This window comes from Artibeus jamaicensis, unplaced genomic scaffold, assembly GCF_021234435.1.
Source record: "Artibeus jamaicensis isolate MK-2021 breed Jamaican fruit bat unplaced genomic scaffold, CSHL_Jam_final contig_354, whole genome shotgun sequence".
In the NCBI taxonomy this organism is placed as follows: Eukaryota; Metazoa; Chordata; class Mammalia; order Chiroptera; family Phyllostomidae; genus Artibeus; species Artibeus jamaicensis.
This window is the reverse complement of record NW_026521803.1, coordinates 9,273,267-9,291,927: the sequence shown is the minus strand read 5'-3', so window position 1 is coordinate 9,291,927 and position 18,661 is coordinate 9,273,267. Positions and strand designations below refer to the sequence as shown.

At 49.1% G+C, this 18,661-nt stretch overlaps 1 protein-coding gene across 1 annotated transcript in view; it reads left to right on the top strand.

Moving 5' to 3' along the window:
• The window catches only part of TMEM241 (transmembrane protein 241), a 117,930-nt gene extending 106,566 nt beyond the window's left edge, over positions 1-11,364 (top strand). Inside the window, exon 15 of the mRNA XM_053664371.1 lies at positions 8,763-11,364. Coding sequence (XP_053520346.1) covers positions 8,763-8,823 — 61 coding nt within the window. The 3' untranslated portion in view covers positions 8,824-11,364. The remainder of the gene's footprint in view (positions 1-8,762) is intronic.
• The last annotated feature ends 7,297 nt before the right edge of the window (positions 11,365-18,661 follow it).

The window sequence follows — 18,661 nt, the reverse complement described above, 5'->3', positions numbered from 1 at the left end:
TGTAAAGTCCCCTGGCTACTTCCTGTCGCCTTGTTTCTTCCCTTCCTGGCAGTTCTGACAGTTGTCACCTTGCTCATCCATTGCTCTGATGTTTGTGGTCTGCTTAGTGCCCCACGCTGGATACAGGAGAGAGCTGGTGAAGGGCGTTCAACGGTGGCTGACTTGAGCGCGTGGCCACTTTAGAAGGGTGGCTGAAGCAGCTGCGTGGAACGGTGGCTGGGGAGAGGATCCCCAGGGGGTGGAGGTGGTGCCTGTGATGGTAACTTTACATCACACCTCCGAGAAAAGGCCACACGACCCTGCAGGATAACCTCAGAGCCTGTGACTCACAAGGGGCAATTGGCTCACTAGTAACAAGAATGTGTGGAAGCTGCTCGAATGCATTACTGCCATAGCAGCATAGCCCAACTGGAGCTCCTTGTCTTGTTCTTTAAGAACAGACTGTGGAGCCCTGGCTGGGTGGCTCAGTTGGTTGGAGCACTGTCCCATACACCAAAAGGTTGTGGGTTCAAATCCCAGTCAGGGTACATACTTAGGTTACGGGTTCAATCCCTGGTCAAGGCATGCACAGAAGGGAACTGATTGTTTTTTCTTTGTCACATCGATGTTTCTCTCTCTCTCTCTCACCCCACCCTTCCTCTCTCTCTAAAGTCAATAGAAACATATCCTCAGGTGAGGATTAAGAAAATAAAAACAGACCTAGGAGCTCTCCCTTTTGTGACAATAGGTCCTTTGGGCTTGTCAGGGCCCCGGGCCTCTAGTGGTTCTGCAGGGCCAGGTGGTCACAGCCCTGCTGGGCATGGCATGAGGTGACCCCGTGCGTCCCACCTCTGAACTCTCATGCAGACTCTGCTCACTGGCGAGCTGACCAGTTTAAGGCCGATCTACCCAGAGTGTCACTGGCCCCAGAGTGGTACTGCAGACCGGTCAGTGCCGTCCTTACCAAGACCGCTGGTTGTCATCGGCAGGGGAGAGGGAGGTGAAGGGGGAGTCACGGCAAGTTCCAAGTGTGAAAACTGCTCATTTGGGGGAATATACTGTGTTTTTCAACTGTATGGTGATACGTGCTATTTCTGAGATGTTTAAAACAATGCAGACAGGCACTGAGTAAAAGTGAAGGGCTGCCGTCTCCCACTCCCACTGTCACCATTTGTAGAAGTCATAACAGTTTGGTTTAACTGTGGGAGAAACGGAGTGTTTGACGCAAGGACGTACATGCCAGTGAGGTGGGCTCTGCTGTCTCCAGAAGGAAACCACGCGGAGCGGTGCTCTCCTGGTCACCCAGGAGCGGGTTAGCCCTCGCTGTGTCTTTGCCCCGCCTGCGGCCTGCTGGCCTGGGGACACGCAGCTGTCCTTCCCCTGTGACCACGGCCGCCGACCGCCTGGCCTGAATCACTAATGCGGTACATTACGGAGGGTTGTTCATATTTCTGTGGCTGCTTACTGTCTCCTATCCTTGGTTTTAGAAAGAAAAACAAGCCTAGGGCCACTTGAAGATAGCGCTTGTTTCCATTCCAGTTTTGAGATATTGTTTGGCAGGTTCCCCCACCAACTCCCACCCACTAGAGTGGCACTTCAAAACTGAAGTATAGACAAGTTTCGAATTGGTTTTTACATTTCTCTACCGGTGTTAGGGAAAGAAAGTGCACATTGTTGATTAGCTTTGCTCCACTGAGACGTGATTTTAGAAAATTAGTATTTTTTTCACACTTGGGATCAGAGCAGTTCTGAGAGCTGATTCCCCCTTTTTTGCATTTGTCTGCAAGTTGGACCTGCAGAATCGTCACCTGTTGGACTCGAGGCCTCAGTGCTGCTTGGTGAGGGCTGGCGCTGGGGCCTGGTGTGTCCGTGGCGGCCTCTGGGCTCCCAGGATTTCTTGTGAATAAGCCCCTGCTGTGTGTGTCACAGCCACAGAAACTGCAGGGTTATTTTTAAACATCAGTAGCAGATTCCTGCAGGGCAAGTGAGAGGTAGGACCAGTGGGTATGACCCACTCTGTGGGTATCGTGAGGAGGAAGTCCAGGAGGCAGCTCCGCATCCCATGCGGCTTTGAGCTGGAAGGTGTTCATTCAACAAACAGGTATGTATTGAGGGTCTGATATGTCTCAGGAACTGTTCTTGGATTAAAGTAAAAATCATTGCCCCCCTGGTGCCTGTAGCTGCTCATCCTCCTACCCGAGGGCACGTCCGGATCTGAACCACCCCAGGCTGACGGAAATGAACCTTCTGGCTCATAGAATTCAGAAAAAAGGACTCGCACCCTTTCTTGGGAGACCCTAATGGGGTCATTTCCGGATCCAAGAAGAAAAATGGAAAAAAAAATCAGGAAATACGTCCATACCCTCTTCCTCTTTTCTCTCTTCTTGATCTTAACTTCCTTTTGATAATAATAACTAACCATTTATTGAGCAACTCTATGTTTCAGGCATTTTTACATTATTATCTCATTGAGTTTCACCACAACCCTCCAAGTTATTCCTATTTTAAAGACAAAGAAGCTGAGCTTCAGAGACATTTAAGTGACTTTTCTCCAAGATTTTATAACTACTAGGTGATTATAAAATCATCTTTTGATTATTTGAATCCTTTGGACCAGGATTCAAACTGAAGTCTATGTGTCCAGGGCCCTATAACCTGCCATATACCCTTCTGGAACTGATTTGGGAAACACCAAGGATTTACCGGCAATGCAGTTAGTGTCTGGTAGAAGCAGGTAATAAGCAAGGTAGAAGAAAAATTGGCCTAAATGTTCCTTTTTCTACCAGTGTGGTCATCTATAAAGAGCATTTAGATAATCTGACAGCATAGAGAAGCAGTGCTACCTAAGACAAGACGGCTCCATTTCTGGTTCAGGGTTGACCTGGTAGACTAAGAATTCCAGTAGAACATTTCTAGGAAAAAGATCTCATCACCCAACCCTCACGGAGTTTTCAGGGGAAGGAGAAGTCATAAAGGTCATTTGTGGGGTAGGGTAGTAACTGTTTGAATGCACAATAAGTGTGAAGACTGAAGCCGGGAGAGAACGCGGGATGACCAAGGTCTTGGAACTGACTTGAAAATGGACCTTATGTAGAAGGGAGAGGCTTAGCCAGGCTGTGGGTGGAAGATTTGGCTCCTTTGGCCCCAGGAAGGCAGGGAAAGAAGGAGGGGCAGGAGGTGCTGATGGTGAGACAGTGATTTATAAGCAGAGCCGGGGCTGAGCGGCAGCAGCAGGGAGCTAATCCTACGCTCCCCTCCTCTTCCTCTTCATCTGTCCTTCTTCGAAGTCGTGGCGCAAATGTTGGGCAGTGACGTCCAAAAACTCAACTGTCAAGATATTGTGGTACATTCTTGAAACTGCTCTTCCCCAAATTTCTGTGTCTTAACCTTCGTAAGTAATAGTCTACATTCTTGACAGTAGTTTTCTTTCTTACAAATAGATCTTCATCTCCCACCTTTTGTACAGCATTACTGAATGAGCTAAAACAAAACAAAACAAAACCAAACCCAGCCCAGCCCAGATGTGGAGCTGGGTGTGAGAAGTGAGCGGGAGAGGGCGCTGCGTGCGGAGGAAACGCCAGGGCCGAGCGTTCGGCAGCGGCCTGTGAGAGGCCGCATCTCTGGGTTGTGTCACATCCTGTGAACTTGATGGAATGTCCCGAACAAAATGGAGAGCAAGGCTGTTTGCACCCAAATCAAGGCAACAGCAATGTGTGATTATTGCAAAAGGAACCTTGACTTTGGAATTTCCTGATTTTTGAGAACGCTTGAGTTTAAGGATGGCGTGTTTTCAGCCTCCAAGAATTTTCCAACCACAAAGTGAACCACCAGAAGAGGAGTGTCAGACTGTATTTCAGATTTTCTGTCTTACACAGAGCTGGTCTGCATTATCCGTAGACTGGTTGTTTTTTAAGCTGAGACTGGGTGACTAGCTCTCAGCCCCTGGGCAAGGGCGGGGCTGCTCCCTGTCTTGTGGGAGTTTAGGTCAGTCCAAAGGGCCAGGGCTGCGGGCCTGTTTTGTTTGCCTGGGTAGTTATTGTTCCCTGTGTTTTGCCTTTCAAATTTTTAATTGGTCAACATTTAGAAATCAGGTGGATTTTTCCATAAAAATCCAGATCTCCACAATCTTTTGAAAGTGTGGAAGAGCTGTTAGGTTGGGCCTGCACCTCCCCAGGCAGCAGTTGCTGGAATGGGTGGAGGCTGCTCTGTGGCTCCCGCCTCCGCTGACTCAGGATGACCCCGTGAGCACCTTCAGGAGAAGAACCGTGTTTTGTTCACCTCTGCGTGTCTCCAAAAGTACCAAGTGCTTGCTGAATAAACGAGTGGCCAGCCTTCTAAATATATACCCAGGAAAAATGATAAATTTAAGTGCCTGATTTGGGTCTTTTAGCATCTTTAAGTAAAAGCAACTGCTCTTATCCAGCTAATGATCTTGTTTTTGATTTTATAAAAACAATCTAGGGCAAGCCCAGTAATTTCAATATCTAGATTAATGTTTAATTACTCCTTTTTAATTAACAGAGTGTTATGGTATGTATCAATATGAATTCCCTCTTTCAAAGTGTCAGCAAAGAGGATTTGGTACATACAAAAGGAAGGAGAACAGTTTCGAATCGTGAGCAGTGTCCCTGTCAAGTAGAATGAGTCGTGTGTGCCTCCTCTTGGAATCCTTTTCAGTCTAGAGGGTCACTCTTGTCTGTGGAATGGGTCAGGGACAAGGAGAGAAGGGAATGACCAGAACACAACCACTTTGTTCCCAGGATTCCGCAATCGATCTAACCTCGCCAGTCATTCAACCGACCCTGCCATTGATCATGGGTTATCAATATGAGGATCACTTGAACTCTATCCTGGCACAAACCTCACTAACACCAAGAGTCTTTAGAAAATGACCTTATATCATCTTTGAGTAAAGTGGTCTTCTACCTTTCATTTTAGGGGACTGCATAGAGACTGCCCAAGACTATTTATAGGACGAATGAATTTAGGGGTGGAAAAGGAACAAAACGCATCTAGGATCACAGCATCTGAAATTTTAGTTTTCCATTTGAATTAAAAATTTGAAACCTTGTCTTTAAAAAGCTAAGAAGGGCATTCTAAATAACTATTTCTTATTACCTCTCAAGAGTACTTCATCAGGTTATGAACTGTCACTCAGTACATCCCCGAGAGAATGGCACATTATTTTAGGCCAATACATTTTGGTGAGGAAAAGAGGAAAAAACAAAAATAGTTTGAAATATAGATGGGAGAAGGAAGAACAAGTATAAGAATTCCGTCTGTTGACAAAAGAACTTCCAAACCTATAGAAAAGTCTCATAAGAGTTTATTTGAGCCAAATTTTGAGGACATGCGTAGAAGCAGGATCTCAGGGGACTGAGGAAATGCTCCGGAGAATGGCAGTTTTCCAGTTCCTTTCATGCATTAGAATCCAAGGAAGAAACATAAGGAAGGTACCTGAAATCAACTGATGATAGACTAAGGAGGCAGGAGAGAGCAACTCAGGGAAGTTTCCAGGATTAGCTAGAGAGCGAGATGGAGTAACGTACTTCTTTTCCATTGGGGGATGTAGGGTAGTTAATGGACATTTGCAGCACACAGAGGTGGTACTGGGGAACCAGACAGCAATGAGGGGTTCGGTGGTCTCCTGCTCTGGTGCCAGCAGTTGTGCCTTCAGCGGGTCTAGACAAGAAAATTACCCTGACGTTTCAAAGGTGTGTGATCCTAGATGCATAAGATAATGGACAGAGCTCACTTAAGGTAAAGATTGACCTTTGCTAAGGAGACTGTAGGCTCGGGACATGACTACCCCCATGACCTGCCCATTTAGGAATCAGAGCATCCTGCATGGTTGCTTTTGGTCACTGAGCTTGTCAGGCTTGCCATGTACCCCTGGCCCCTGCCCCAAGCTTGTCGGGTTCATTACGTAGCCGTTTTTCGCATCCACACATCGTTCATTGAGTAAATATTTATCGGGTGCTACATTAAGTGCTGGGCATACAGCTGGGAAAAGGATAGAGTCTCTGTCCTCTGTCTGGTGTGTTCGGTTGGAATTCATCGAATAACCACAATAATAAATAAATGTAAAATTGAGATGGGGCCTTTGGCTCCTGATGAGAGGAAAGAGGAGGACTGGAGAGACACTGAAAATAACCGCCTGGAAGAGAAGCAAGTGATGAATATTTCTGGCTGGGTATGCTCTGCAATCTGATGTTTATGCCTTAGTTACATGAAGTTTGTTCATTTTGGGAATGATGGGGATTACAGGATTTGCAAACAGTTCAGTAAAGCTCTGACTTAAATAGTTGTAATGCCATTAAGATTCCTGCACCCCATGTCAGCTTCTCCTGCTGTTTGGAAAACAACATCAAAGCTCACCTCCCTGGCTCTTCTAACAGTAAACTGAACCAAGGTTTGTTTTCATTTTAGCATTCACTAAGCTGCTTTGGTGTTTCAGAAACTAGCTAAGCCAAAGGGATGAAATGCACGGTTATTACACTTCAGCATGTTCTAAAGCTGGGGGAGTGGAAGTGGTGAAGAGCCAGCGGTTGGCCTGTTATTCTCCCTGGTGATTAAGGAGGATTAGTGGGAACTGTAGAAAACAGGGAGCCCCCCACCTGTCACACTTGCAGAAGTAAAACTCTCCCAAACCCCAAACTCTGCAGCCCTTTCCTTAGGTCACGACGACTCTGCGCTTGCCCTGGTGTTTAGGACAACAGTCTATGGTGGACACACCATTTCAGGGCTGTCGAAGGGAATGGCAGACCTGCCTGAAAGGAAAAGTGTCTGTGGCTTCCCCTTCACAAGAACAAATCCTCCAGCGTCTGCATCCTGACTTAGACAAGGCACAGGCACAGATGCGTTGTGTTTCAAGATACGGTCTTTTGGAACGTGGACCCCAGCTTTGCATAGAAACAACCCTGTAAACGATGATTGTAGATCTAAAAAAGTCTTTGGAAGTTTATTTGGTTCATAATGTAGACACCAGCTTCACCTACATTATTATTGTAAATTAAATGTATGTTAAAGAGATGTTACTGACTTCCTGTTGCTGTGCTATTTCTGTAGGGAAAAGGGAAGTACGTTCTGACTTGGAGCTTCAGCACTAGGCATACATTTCTCTCATGCCTCAACCCTTCCCATCCCAGTTGTCGGCCTGAGTGGGCGGATATCCTCCCCGCCCCCTCCCCCAGGGCCCAGCTTCTTGACCGCACCGCTCTCTGCCCACACCCAGAGGTATCCGTCACCAGGGACAGGAGACACTGGTGGTTCAGGGATTTTCCCACTCTGGGGTTGACAGAAGGAGTAGAGTTTGTTTTCTGTTGCTCCAGAGAGCAGAACTGGGACTCTCAGGTGAGGTTGTAAGAAGTAGCTATTGGGTTGGTAAGAGAATGGGCTTCCTCCTGCTGGGAGGAGCCATGTGCCTGAGGCCTCCCTCGAGTGAGCAGGCCCCCGATCCTCGCTGGAATCCCAAGGCTAGCGCTGCTCAGCAGTGGGACGGGCTGCCTTTGCCTCTCACTAGAGGTCTTCGGGCAGAGGTTGGGAAGCCAGCTGTGAGGGCTGGTGCTGCTCTGGGCGGGTAGACCACTAGAAAGTGATATTGTATTACCTGTCCATTATAGGGCAAGCATAGGGGTAGATTGCTTCGGGTATATCCTCTTAAGCCTCACAGAGATTGGTAGATGTGATCTCTCCTGTGGTACAGATGAGGAAACTGAAGCTGAGTGACATGCACAGGATTACACAGGTAAAAAACACCTGTACCATTATTTAAACCAGTTTATTGTGTTTATATTCTCACACTTAGTTCATTCCTCTACTAAAAGAGGTGCATGGTACAAGTTATCTGCATGTCCGAGTCACCTGCACAGGTGACATCCCTGGGAAGATGCTGCGCGTAGCCTGTGTGTGTTTCATACATTCAGGACACCAGACAAATGGTAGAAAAATAAGGGTGTCGTAGCCTGAATGCATGTGTGTTGTGTGTGGGTAGAAGGAAGAAAAGGATAGAATTAATAGGGCTCCTGGCTCTTCTGAACAACAGCATTTTATCGTTGTGGGGGGGTCCCCTTTCTGTCATAATCCTGTATTCGTCACCACATCCTCAGATGTGCTTTTTGGGAAGAATGACAGGGAATTCAGACAGACACCAGATTGTCTGCGAAGTTTAAAACAGAAAATGTCCAGACCGTTGAGCGTATTACATGTTAGGCGTGTTAAAATAGTCAACTCTTCGTTTGCACACAGCCTTCAGTTCTCCCACTCCCTGTTCGTTTTCAAACCCCTGACCGTGTTTATTTCTGCTCTGGTGGGAAACTCATGATTTCCCACTAGCATTTTCATCTTCAAATGTTCAGTTTGTCTAAATTGAACAAAGGGATTCAGAGACGGTCACCTTACTAGTTCTGTGGTTACAGATACCTGCATGATTTCGGAGCCTTCAACGCCCTTTAGCGAAAGGCACCAGCTGCTCTGTGGAAAGCCCTCCAACATTTGCACAGAGAGCATTAACCGAAGGGCAGTCACCTCCCCGGTCAGATGAGTGGACACATCACCTCCTTCCCCCAGGGAAGGATCAAACCCCACCTTGCAGCCAACTCCCCTCCCTCCACATGGCTGAGGTTTGCTTTGGAAGGTTGGGCAGTTCCTGGGCCTGACCTGGTTAAGTGGGATGAGAGCCCCAGCAGGCGAATGAGGGGGCATCCCTCACCTTGCTGCATGTGGGCGCCAGGCAGCCCCCTGGATCTAGGGAGTGGAAAGCTGACCTCCTGATGCTTTTGCAGCCTCCTGCTCGGTGGACTTGGAGAGGCCTTGCTGGTGTTCTCAGAGCGGAAGGGTGCCTGAAGATGCCCGCAGGAAAAGGAGAGCCACTGGCTGCCCACTGGAGAGGACAGCCGCAGGCTGCAGAGGTCCGTGCTGAATGTGTTAGAAAGAAGAAAGCCAGGATGGGGAGACCACTGCTTCTCACTGCGTCAGGAACATTCTCAGAGCCTTGGGCCTCCGCAGAGAATGATGTTGTGTCTTCCCTCTTTGAGAGGTTTGCTAGAGCCATGCTGTTCCGGGTCACGCAGAAACAGATGCAGGACTTCCCCTGGGAGGGGGCCGGCTCCACTCACCTCGGCTGGTGCACAGGCCTCCTCATTAAACAGCCATCACCAAACACTGCTTTCGCTCCGTGGTGGCAGCCCACGGTATGTGGTCGAGTTTTTTGTTTTGTTTTATGTTTTTACATCTTGGGAGCCTCCTGGGGATGTCCTTTCCTTGCTCTCACGCTGGCTTGTCTAGAGCCCTCGCTCACCACTCACGCGAATTCCTCAGGAGGTCTCCCACTCGGTGGGGTATGGAGCCAGCAAGGACGGCGTTACTCTAGAGTGAGTGCTGAGGTCCTCTTGTGGTCCTGTGTTCTGTTGCGTTGTGCTGTATTAAATTCTGCACACTTCTTTTTTTTGCCTGCCATTCAATTAACTTGATACTAAATGATCACCAGAGGGAATAGGGTTCATAAGCACTGATGATGCCCTCCTTGAGCAGGTGAAAAAAGAAACAGCCCTTTAACATATGGGTATGTGCACATTTATATTTATATTCCTTAAAGCTTTTAACTCATCTAGTGATTACCAATATCTTAGAGTAAGTTGCAAATCACTGAACACTGAAGTGTATTTTTCAGGCCTGATTAAAAATTGGATTAAAACTCGAAACCTTGCCTCTATGAGAATCGAAAGAAATGAGTTTGCATGAAATGGTTATTTGATTGTGAACCCACAGTAGAGGTTTAAGAAAATAACATCTAACTCCAAATACTTCTCTTCAGAGTAGGTTTTTTGAATACCTTACCACTCTGCCAGGTGTCACTTTCGGTCATTTTGAGATGGAGGCGATAATGAATTTCGTGAGTCTTCTCCAGGCAGGGGCCAGGCCCTGGAGTGTTGGACGCCCCCAGGCTCGTCGTGGATGGAGAGGCCCCCCCAGCACCTAGGAAGTGAGCCTGGTCCATCCTCTGTCCTGTGAAGAGCAGGGTCAGCTCAGTCAGCAGCCGTTCTTTCCACCTGTTTCCTCCAATGTGTAGAGAAAATGAATATCTGGAATTTGCATACGTCAAATGCATTTCCTTGTCCTTTCCTGGTCTCTGCTTGCCATTTAGGTAAAGATCTTCAGAGCGATCTTTGCACTGAGAGAGTTTCCTTTCGCGCTGCGCCTGGGTTGTCAGACTTCCTATAGATTGAGGATCAAATAGAAAGTTTGGGTTTGGAAGTTTCCTTGTCCTTTTGCTCCCACAAGACCCCCTCTGTATAACCGAGGCCAGCTGTTTTCCACGTGTGGCACGTGGCACCTGTCCGAATGTCATCTCATACCAGTCTCTCCGAGTGGCCTTCATGCGACTGGAGACTCCTAAGTCTGGAAGGAACCATGTGCGTTCACAAGCTCAGCCCCCTGCTTCCAGCAGGACTGACCTCCAACACTTTGAAAAGTTGTGGGCATTTCTTTTAAAGACTCTCTAGCCAGGGTTTTTTGTTGCTGTTGTTGTTATTGTTGTTGCTCTTGGTTTTGTTTGCCTGATGTTTTAAAAATCATATTCCAGAGCCCCATTGTTTTTACTTTGACATCAGCAAGAAGCAGAGTATAAATAAGGTGTTTCTTCCATATTTCATCCTGTTTCCTTCAACTTCTACCTCTTGGGTTTTTTCTTCAACTTTCAACGGCCATCTCTTATGCCCAAGCTCACATGCTCAGCTCTGAATGGGCGGTGAGCCTAGAGGTCTGTAAAACCGGGGCCTGGCCCTGGGCATTGGAGCCACATTACTGTCACCTCCTGCAGCTCTCGGGGCCTCAGGGCCCCTGGATGGGCAATCTCCAGGTTACCCCAGCACTCCTGGTTACCTGAAATGATCCCCTTGGTCATGTCCTCTCTGGATCCTGATTACCCGAGGCCTTGTTGCCTGCAAATCAAAGCCAGGGTGTTTTGTTTTTTCATTTGTAGAAATAAAGAGTGTGCTTTCTGCCGAGAGAGGCAAGGTTCTGTATGATTGTGTATTGTTATTAATCTGCTATGGCTACAAGAAAAATAAACCATTTATTTTTTTACTTATTGGTAATTTGCCTCTCTCTTCTCTTTAACCCCGGCAAGAGGGTATTGTGGAAAAGGTTGTCATCCTTGGGGAGGGAGTTCTTTCATCTTAAACATGGGCCTAGACTTCTACCAACATCCAGGCCGCTCATCTGTCAGTGTGAGGGGGGGCACCCAACTCCTCGCTCTAGACTGCTCTGCACAGCCAGGGCACGTGTGGCCTCTGAGCACTGAAGTGGGGGCGGGTGCAAATCCAGGTGTGTTGTAAGTACACACCAATTTTGAAGATTTAGTTTGGAAAAGAATGTAAAATTTACTAATTTTTACAGTGATGACATACAGAAATAATATTTTTGATATACAGGATAAAATAAAATGTACCACCAAAATTAGGTTTTTCTGTCTGTTTGTACCTTTTTTAATGAGGTTACTACAAAACTTTAATTTATACATTTGGCTCACACGGTGTTTCTGTCGGACAGTGTCCATCCAGAGCAGGTCTTCTGCACCGGGCCCCGGTGAGTGGCAAAGGGTGGGGGCTGGATGTCGTACTGGGGTTACCAACCAGTAATAACACCTAAGTTTGTTACTGATTACTTGTTATGTTTCAAGTGCTGTGCTGGGAACTTGCAATGCATCTCATCACTGGTTCTTTCCAATGCTGGGGCAGACAACATTTCCCTTTTACCAAGGAGATTCAGAGAGTTTTTGTAACTTTTCCAGGGTGACCCAGCCAAGGACTCAAACCCAGTTCTTTCTAATGAAGCGTGTTCACTTCAGAGAGTTCCATTAAGAAGAAATGAAGGCCCCCATGTTTCAAGGGGGCGGTCAGTTCTGCAGTAAGTGCTTCCATGTGAAGTTCTCTCATCTGTGAGTCCGTGTGTGGCTTGTTCCCCTGGAGACCTCCTTCCCTCCCTTGACTGAAGGGCAGGGTCTGCAACCTGCGTCTCCGCTGCCTTCCCAGAGTGGCCCAGGCCCTCCCACCACCGCCTCCCTTAGGCTGTGGCTGAGACTGCGCTGCCCGTGTTGGGAATGGCACTGCTGCCACCTGAACTATCACTCTAAATGCTGTGGGGCTCGCAGGCCCGGTGTCCCAGTGATCGGCCTGGTCAGAGGGCTGGGGAGTTTGAAGGTTGAAGGAGCCCAGTGCCAGGTGAGGAGACCCGTTTCTACACTGGGTCCACACCTCCCCAAAAGGAAGTAGTCACACCTATGGGTGAAACAGTACGCATGTAAGAACACAGTGTGTGGTTAAAAATGCTTGGAACGTGGTATCTTTCTTGAGCTGTTGCCTGCCACAAAGCATTGAAATAGAATGTGAAATCAGCTGGAGGTTCAGGTGGTTGAGACTTCTGGGGGTCGCTGATCCTCTGATCCCTGTTCTAGGAACAGCGAGTCAGAGGTTTAAGGGTCTTGGGCTTCTCCCAGCCCTTCCAGCATCCTTGACTTAAGGCTGTGTCCTTCTGCCCAGCACAGAGGGAGGCTGTGGTGGCTTGTCCCCAGGGGGACTTCCACCCCCACCCTAACTGTATTCATGCCCCCGTGTAGCTCTTGTCCCTGTCTCTCGAATCTAGGCTGGCTTTGTGATTTGCTTGTTGACGATAGGATGTGGTAGAAGTGAGGCTACGTGATTTCCAAGGCCATCAAAAGCAGCCTTGTTGCATCTGCCTTGGTTTTCTGGAACAGCCTCTGGGAACTCCAAGCCTTGCGAAAGTCTGACTCTCCTGAGAGGCTGCCATGTGGGAGAGACCAGGGTTCAGGCGCTCCAGGAGGCTGTCCCTGCTGAGCCCGGCCCTCTGACCGCCTCACCAGGTCACCACGCCTGTGAGGGAAGCCCCCCACCCCCGGACCCTCAGGAACAGCCCATCCAGCAGCTGAGTGGCATCAAGTGATGTCAGTTGGTGCCATGTGAGACACAAGCATCACCCGGCCAAGCAATACTCACATGAATTCCTCTCCACAAAATCATGAAAGACAGTAAAATTGTTTAAGCCACTAGCTTTTGGGGAAAATTGTCACACAGCAATAGGCAATAGAGCAGAAGCCCCTGACTGTGGTTCCTCTCAAGTGGATCCGATCTGAGCACTCTGAGCCCGTTCCCCGAAGAGTCCTTGTTCCGGGAGAACCAGTCCAGCTGCCCGCCAGCCCTGGGCCTGCCCTGAGGAAGGGGGACCCCGCAGGCTGGCTGGGGCTTGCCCAGAGCCCAGCTTCAGGGCAGCGTCTGTACCTTTGGGTCAGAGTACCTCCCTTATTCATTCATTTTAAAGAATCTGAGGAGAGCCAGCTGTGTGCTAGGCTCCATTTGGGGCTCTGCAGGTGTAACCATGAACAAGGCGAGTGCTCCTGAAGCTGACTTTCTAGGGTTAGAGACACAGTAAACAAATACTGTAAATAATGGGATTTGTGCTTTTAAGAAAATAAAGCCAAGAAGGAAAATGCAGGCTCTTCTGAGCATCTGGTGAAAGGTAAGGAATTTCTTTTCCAAAACGTACAGTGTCTCTCTCACACACAAAATGTAGCATGCGGTTGAGGGGATTTATTAATCCCCTGAAGTCTGTTGGACCTCTAGGGGCGTGGATTCCAGGTTAAGAACCTCACTGGGGGACACAGGGTGAAGCCAAGAATCCCCACAACTAAACTGCCTTATCCTCCCTCCCCACCAGTTCCAGGAGGGGGAGGTCAGGTCAGCCAGGTGACAAATCAGCCATGGGCACGCATTGGCCGGTCAAAGAAGGCTTGACCCTGCCTGTGGGATGGCCTTAGTCCTGTGTGGGACAGGTGATGTGCAGACTTTAAAATGGGCCTTATGGTCAATTCCAAGGGCATGACACACATGACAGGTGCCTGAGGAAATGCCGGGAGGGAAGTCCCTGACAGCAGTGAGCTTACTGTGGGCCTTGCAGTGTTGCCCAAAGTGCTGCTTCTCTCCTGTGTGTCTCATTTAATCCTTACCAGGACCTTCCAGTGGAGGAATTGTTGGCCTTGCTTGAGGAGGAGAAGGCAGACAGAAGGGAGTGACTTCCTTGAGGTCCTTGGCCAGTTAGAAGGGGCAGGAGGGTTTGAAGGTGGCCATTGGACCACGTAGCCCTGCCACTCAGCTCCTGTGGTGGTCTGTCCTGCCCAGGAGAGTGGACAGGGGACATGAGCGAGCAGAGGTAGAGGTGTGGAAATCGGGCTGTGACCACGGAGTGGCAAAGCCACGGCTTGTGAGAGGCCAGGAGGTAAGTTGGACCAGTCTGGGGTGTGATTTGAACACTGGGATGGTAGAGAAGATCTGTGGGTGCCTGTGACACTCCTGACAGGGCGCAAGTGCCTCCCACACATTATGTCCTCGACTTCTCATGCCCTGAATGGGAGGACAGGAAACCCCCCCAAGCTCACCACTGCTAAGCCAAGAATCCAAAGTCATCTTCACAGCCCGTCTGCCCTGGTCCCTCCCCAAGTGATGGGCTGTCTGTGAGCATTGCCTGCCTACCTTACTGCCCCTTACCCTGCCCCCGGCATCCCCACCAGGGCTGTGGGCTTTGAGCAAACCAGAGGAGCTAGGCGCCCTCTCTCCCCCAGGGTGCCTCTCACAGCGCCCTGGGCAGTTTGCTCACCCACTGGTTGCTGGCTGCCCACAACGCTGATCCCAGATCTTCTGCACTGGGCGGCAAACCCCAGGGAAGGCTGAGCCCATTCTGGAGCCTGCACAAAGATTCCTCTGTCCTGGAAACATTTCAGAGACAGCAGACCTCCCATGCTCTCTGGTGAAATGAGGGTCTCTTTGCTTCTACTGTGAGCTGGTTTTTGGTGGCCCGACTGGCAGCGGCTTCCCTCAGTCAAACAGGCTGTAAGCTTTCATCCAGTTCCATCCAGGACCCACGGGGGAGGGGTCCAAAGGAACTGTCTCACTCGCTCCTGGCAGCTGAGGGTGGAATCCCATTGAAATAACTGCCTGAGCCCAGAGGAACATTCGAGTCATTTATTCCCCTCTTGCTGTGTGAGAAGGCCCACAGGGCTGGCAAAGGCAAGGGTTTTGCGCCCATTTGTCTCCACACCTGTCACCTCATCTGAGTGCACCTCAGGGAGAGCAGGCAAAGCCCAGGAAATGAAGGGAAGCTGCCCAGTAAAAGGGGCTCTAAGTCAGAGATAGAACCCCAGGTTCTGTCCCAGCTGGCTCACCATTCTGGCGAGTAATGCCAGTCATTGCTTCATTCATCTCATTGCTGCCTTCAGCACATGCACGCTGAATCTCCACTGGGACTAGTCTTTCTTTTCTCTAGCACAGCCAACCCGCCATCCTAAAGAAGCTGGCCCCCTGTTCATGGAAGCTGGGATCTTCGAAGAGGTGAGGCTGTAGGCAGACTCTGCATCCCAGAGAGAGGAGTTGGAAGCTGTGCCCGAGGCAGAACCTCCCTTGTTCTGGCGAGAGCAGTGTTGGTGACTTTCCATGTGAGTGTAGACCCAAAGAAAAGATGCTTTCCCTGTACTCAAGGAGGCCCGGAGCCTACAAGAAGAGGCAGAGCCTGAAATTTAAATAACTAACTAAATAAATAAAATAACAGCTTTACCCTAGTCCATGTGGCTCATTTGTTGGAGTGTCATCCCATAACCAAAGGGTCATGGGTTCAATTCCCTGTCAGGACACATGCCTAGCTTTCCAGTCTGACCCCTGGTCCAGGCACAAATGATCCCCAGGCTGGGTGTGTACGGGAGGTAACCAATCGGTGCTTTTCTCACATGGATGTTGCTCACACTGATGTTTCTCTCTCTCCCTTCCTCTCTCCAAAAAGCAATGGAAAAGTGTCCTCAGGTGAGGATAAAAAGAAGTTAAAAAATAATTTTATTGAGATATATAATTCACATGCCTTAAAGCGCACCCAATAAAAGTATGTAATTTGGTGGCTTTTAGTATATTCACGGAATTCTGCAACCATCACCACTACCTAATTTCAGAACATTTAGAAAATCAAAAATATGAGCAGTAAAATGACAACAAACTCACAACTATCAACAACTGAACCTAAAAAAACAAAACCAAAAATGAACTAAGCAAACAACTACAACAGGAACAGATTCACAGAAATGGAGACCATGTGGAGGGTTTTTGGTGGGGAAGGGGAAGGCGGGATTGGGGAAAGAGTGCAGGGACCAAGAAGCATAAATGGTAGGTACAGAATAGACAGGGAGAGGTAAAGAATAATATGGGAAATGGAGAAGCCAAAGGACTTCTATGTACGACCCATGGACATGAACTAAGGGGAGGGAGTGCTGGGGGGAGGATGGGTACAGGGTGGAGGGAATAAAAGAGAGAAAAGAATGGGACAATTATAATAGCATGATCAATAAAATATATTAAAAAATTAAAACAAAAGATTTTTTTCCTGAAAGTTTGGGCCAAAAATGTGAATGTGCATTGCACATGGCAGCGCATTATCCATGGCAAAATACGGTAGTTCACAGCAGTTCACATACTTCTACCAAAGGCTGCCTTCCTTAGCAGCCACATCCCCGCCTGGGGGTGGAGAGAGGGTGTCCTGAACACCGGCATGAAAAACCGGGCATGGGAGTAAGGAGCCCGGGCACCTAGAGGAAGGTGAGGGAGCTCCCAAGAGAGGCAGTGGGAGAAGGCATCTTGGCCTTGAGACAACCTTAAAGTTGGAAGGTGTGGTCTAGGAATGGTGGAGCAGAAGCTGGAAGGGGCCTGGGTCTCTGATGAGACAGTAGAGACACCGTAATAGCTGTAGGCTGCCCATCTCCGACCCCTTTAAATGAGAGAAAATAATCAAGGTCTCCTTTATTATTTCTAGTCTCTGTTACGAGCAGCCAAGGCAACCCTAACAGGAACGGCCAGTGAGAAGCCAGCACGGTGCAGTGGGAAAGGCATGTACTGACGTCTTCAGTGCGAGACAGACCTGACTGCGCGCCCCTCCTCTGCCCTCTTTGCACAGTGTCCTACTGCACAGAATGACCTCTCTACTTTGTCTGCTGCCCTCTCCTACACTGCGAGCTCCTTGAAGTCGGGGTCCATGCGCAAAGTCTGCACATGGAAGGTACTCCGTGAGCTTAATGAATTTTAAATCCTCTACACTTTCCAGCTCTGTGGTCTTGGACTCTGAGTCTCATTTCCTTACTGGTAAAAATGGAGGCTATAATACCAGGGCTGTTTAAAAGACAAAACAGAATGAAATGTATAGCATTTAACACAGTGCCTAGTATGTGTCAGATACCCAAGCAGTGGTGGCCATTATCAGATTTGTGATGACATTTTTTTAAAGATTTTATTTATTTTTAGAGAGAGGGGAAGGGAGGGAGAAAGCAGGGAGAGAAAGCAGGGTTGCCTCTTGCATGCCCACAACCAAGGACCTGGCCCACAATCCGGGCACGTGCTCTGACTGGAAATCGAACCATCAACCTCTCGGTTTGCAGGACAATGCCCAATCCACTGCGCCACACCAGTCAGGGCAGCATTGTGATGACGTTTTCTAGTAAATCCTTGTTTTCGTCCCGGCGTGATGCTTCAGTTTTCTTATTCTTAAGACCAAGTTGTCTGACTCACACACGTTGTGTTCAATTGTTTCTTGTCTTACCCACTGCCTTCTTTTTGTCCTGAGAACCTCATCAGTACTTGAGGTTCAGTCCTGAGGCTGCCTGGGCTCCAGTTTTGCCACCTTCCAGTCTGCTCCTTTCAGGTAAGCCTTCCGTGCTCAGCCAGGGTACCAACTAAGTCGGGACACAGGGAGCATAGGGCGTTTACATCCTGCCCAGGAGTCCTGTGAGCCTAAGAGGGTCTTCCCCTGAAGCAGGAAGAAAATCAGTTGCCAGAATGCCCCAGTGTCCCACCCTTCCTGGTGCCCATGCCATTTGCAATGTAATCAGCCATTTTCCCACTGCTCAGCCTGGGCCAGCCTTGTGACTTGTTGGACTCACACAGGCTTGTCCGAAAGGAGAAGGGCTAAGTCCTCCCTGCAAGGCCATCCTAGACCAGACCGCCCTTGGCCAACCAGACACAGGATGAGCCTGCTTGAGATCAGGTGAGCTCCTCGAGATCCGCAGACTGCAAAGCTCAACCATAGGGCTCAGGAAAAATGGTAAGTGTCAGTTTACACCACTAAGATTTGAGGTGATTCAATTTGCAGAAATAGTACGTCAATGGAGAGCGGGTACAGAGAAGAAAAGGTAAGAGAGGCAGACCAGAAGGACCTTTTGAAATACTCCACGTCCTGCAGGGCTTCTATTTTATGGTTCCTGTAGCATGAGTGGGGGACAGCCCTGTCTCTGTGGCTGCCACTCCTGAGGAGGGGTAGGTGGAGAATGGAGCCGCAGCTGGCCATGGGGGTCCTAGACCCCACAGTCACCGGGCAGCAACTGAGAGTCAAGGGAGGACAGCCCCTTCGGCGGGAAGGGACTGGCTGGCGCTGGGATCGCACTGGCTGGGGAACAATGAAGTCTTGTATTCCGGTCACTTCATGTGAACGCACCAGGTCGGAGGCTGAAGAACTCTGAAACATGAGTTCCACGACGCCCTGCACCCAGGAGTCCCGACTCCAACACTCCGCTCCCAGTCTGGGTGCTGCCCCGCCCGGGCCCGTGGTCCTCCCACAGCTTCTGTACCCTCCCCAGCCCTTTATG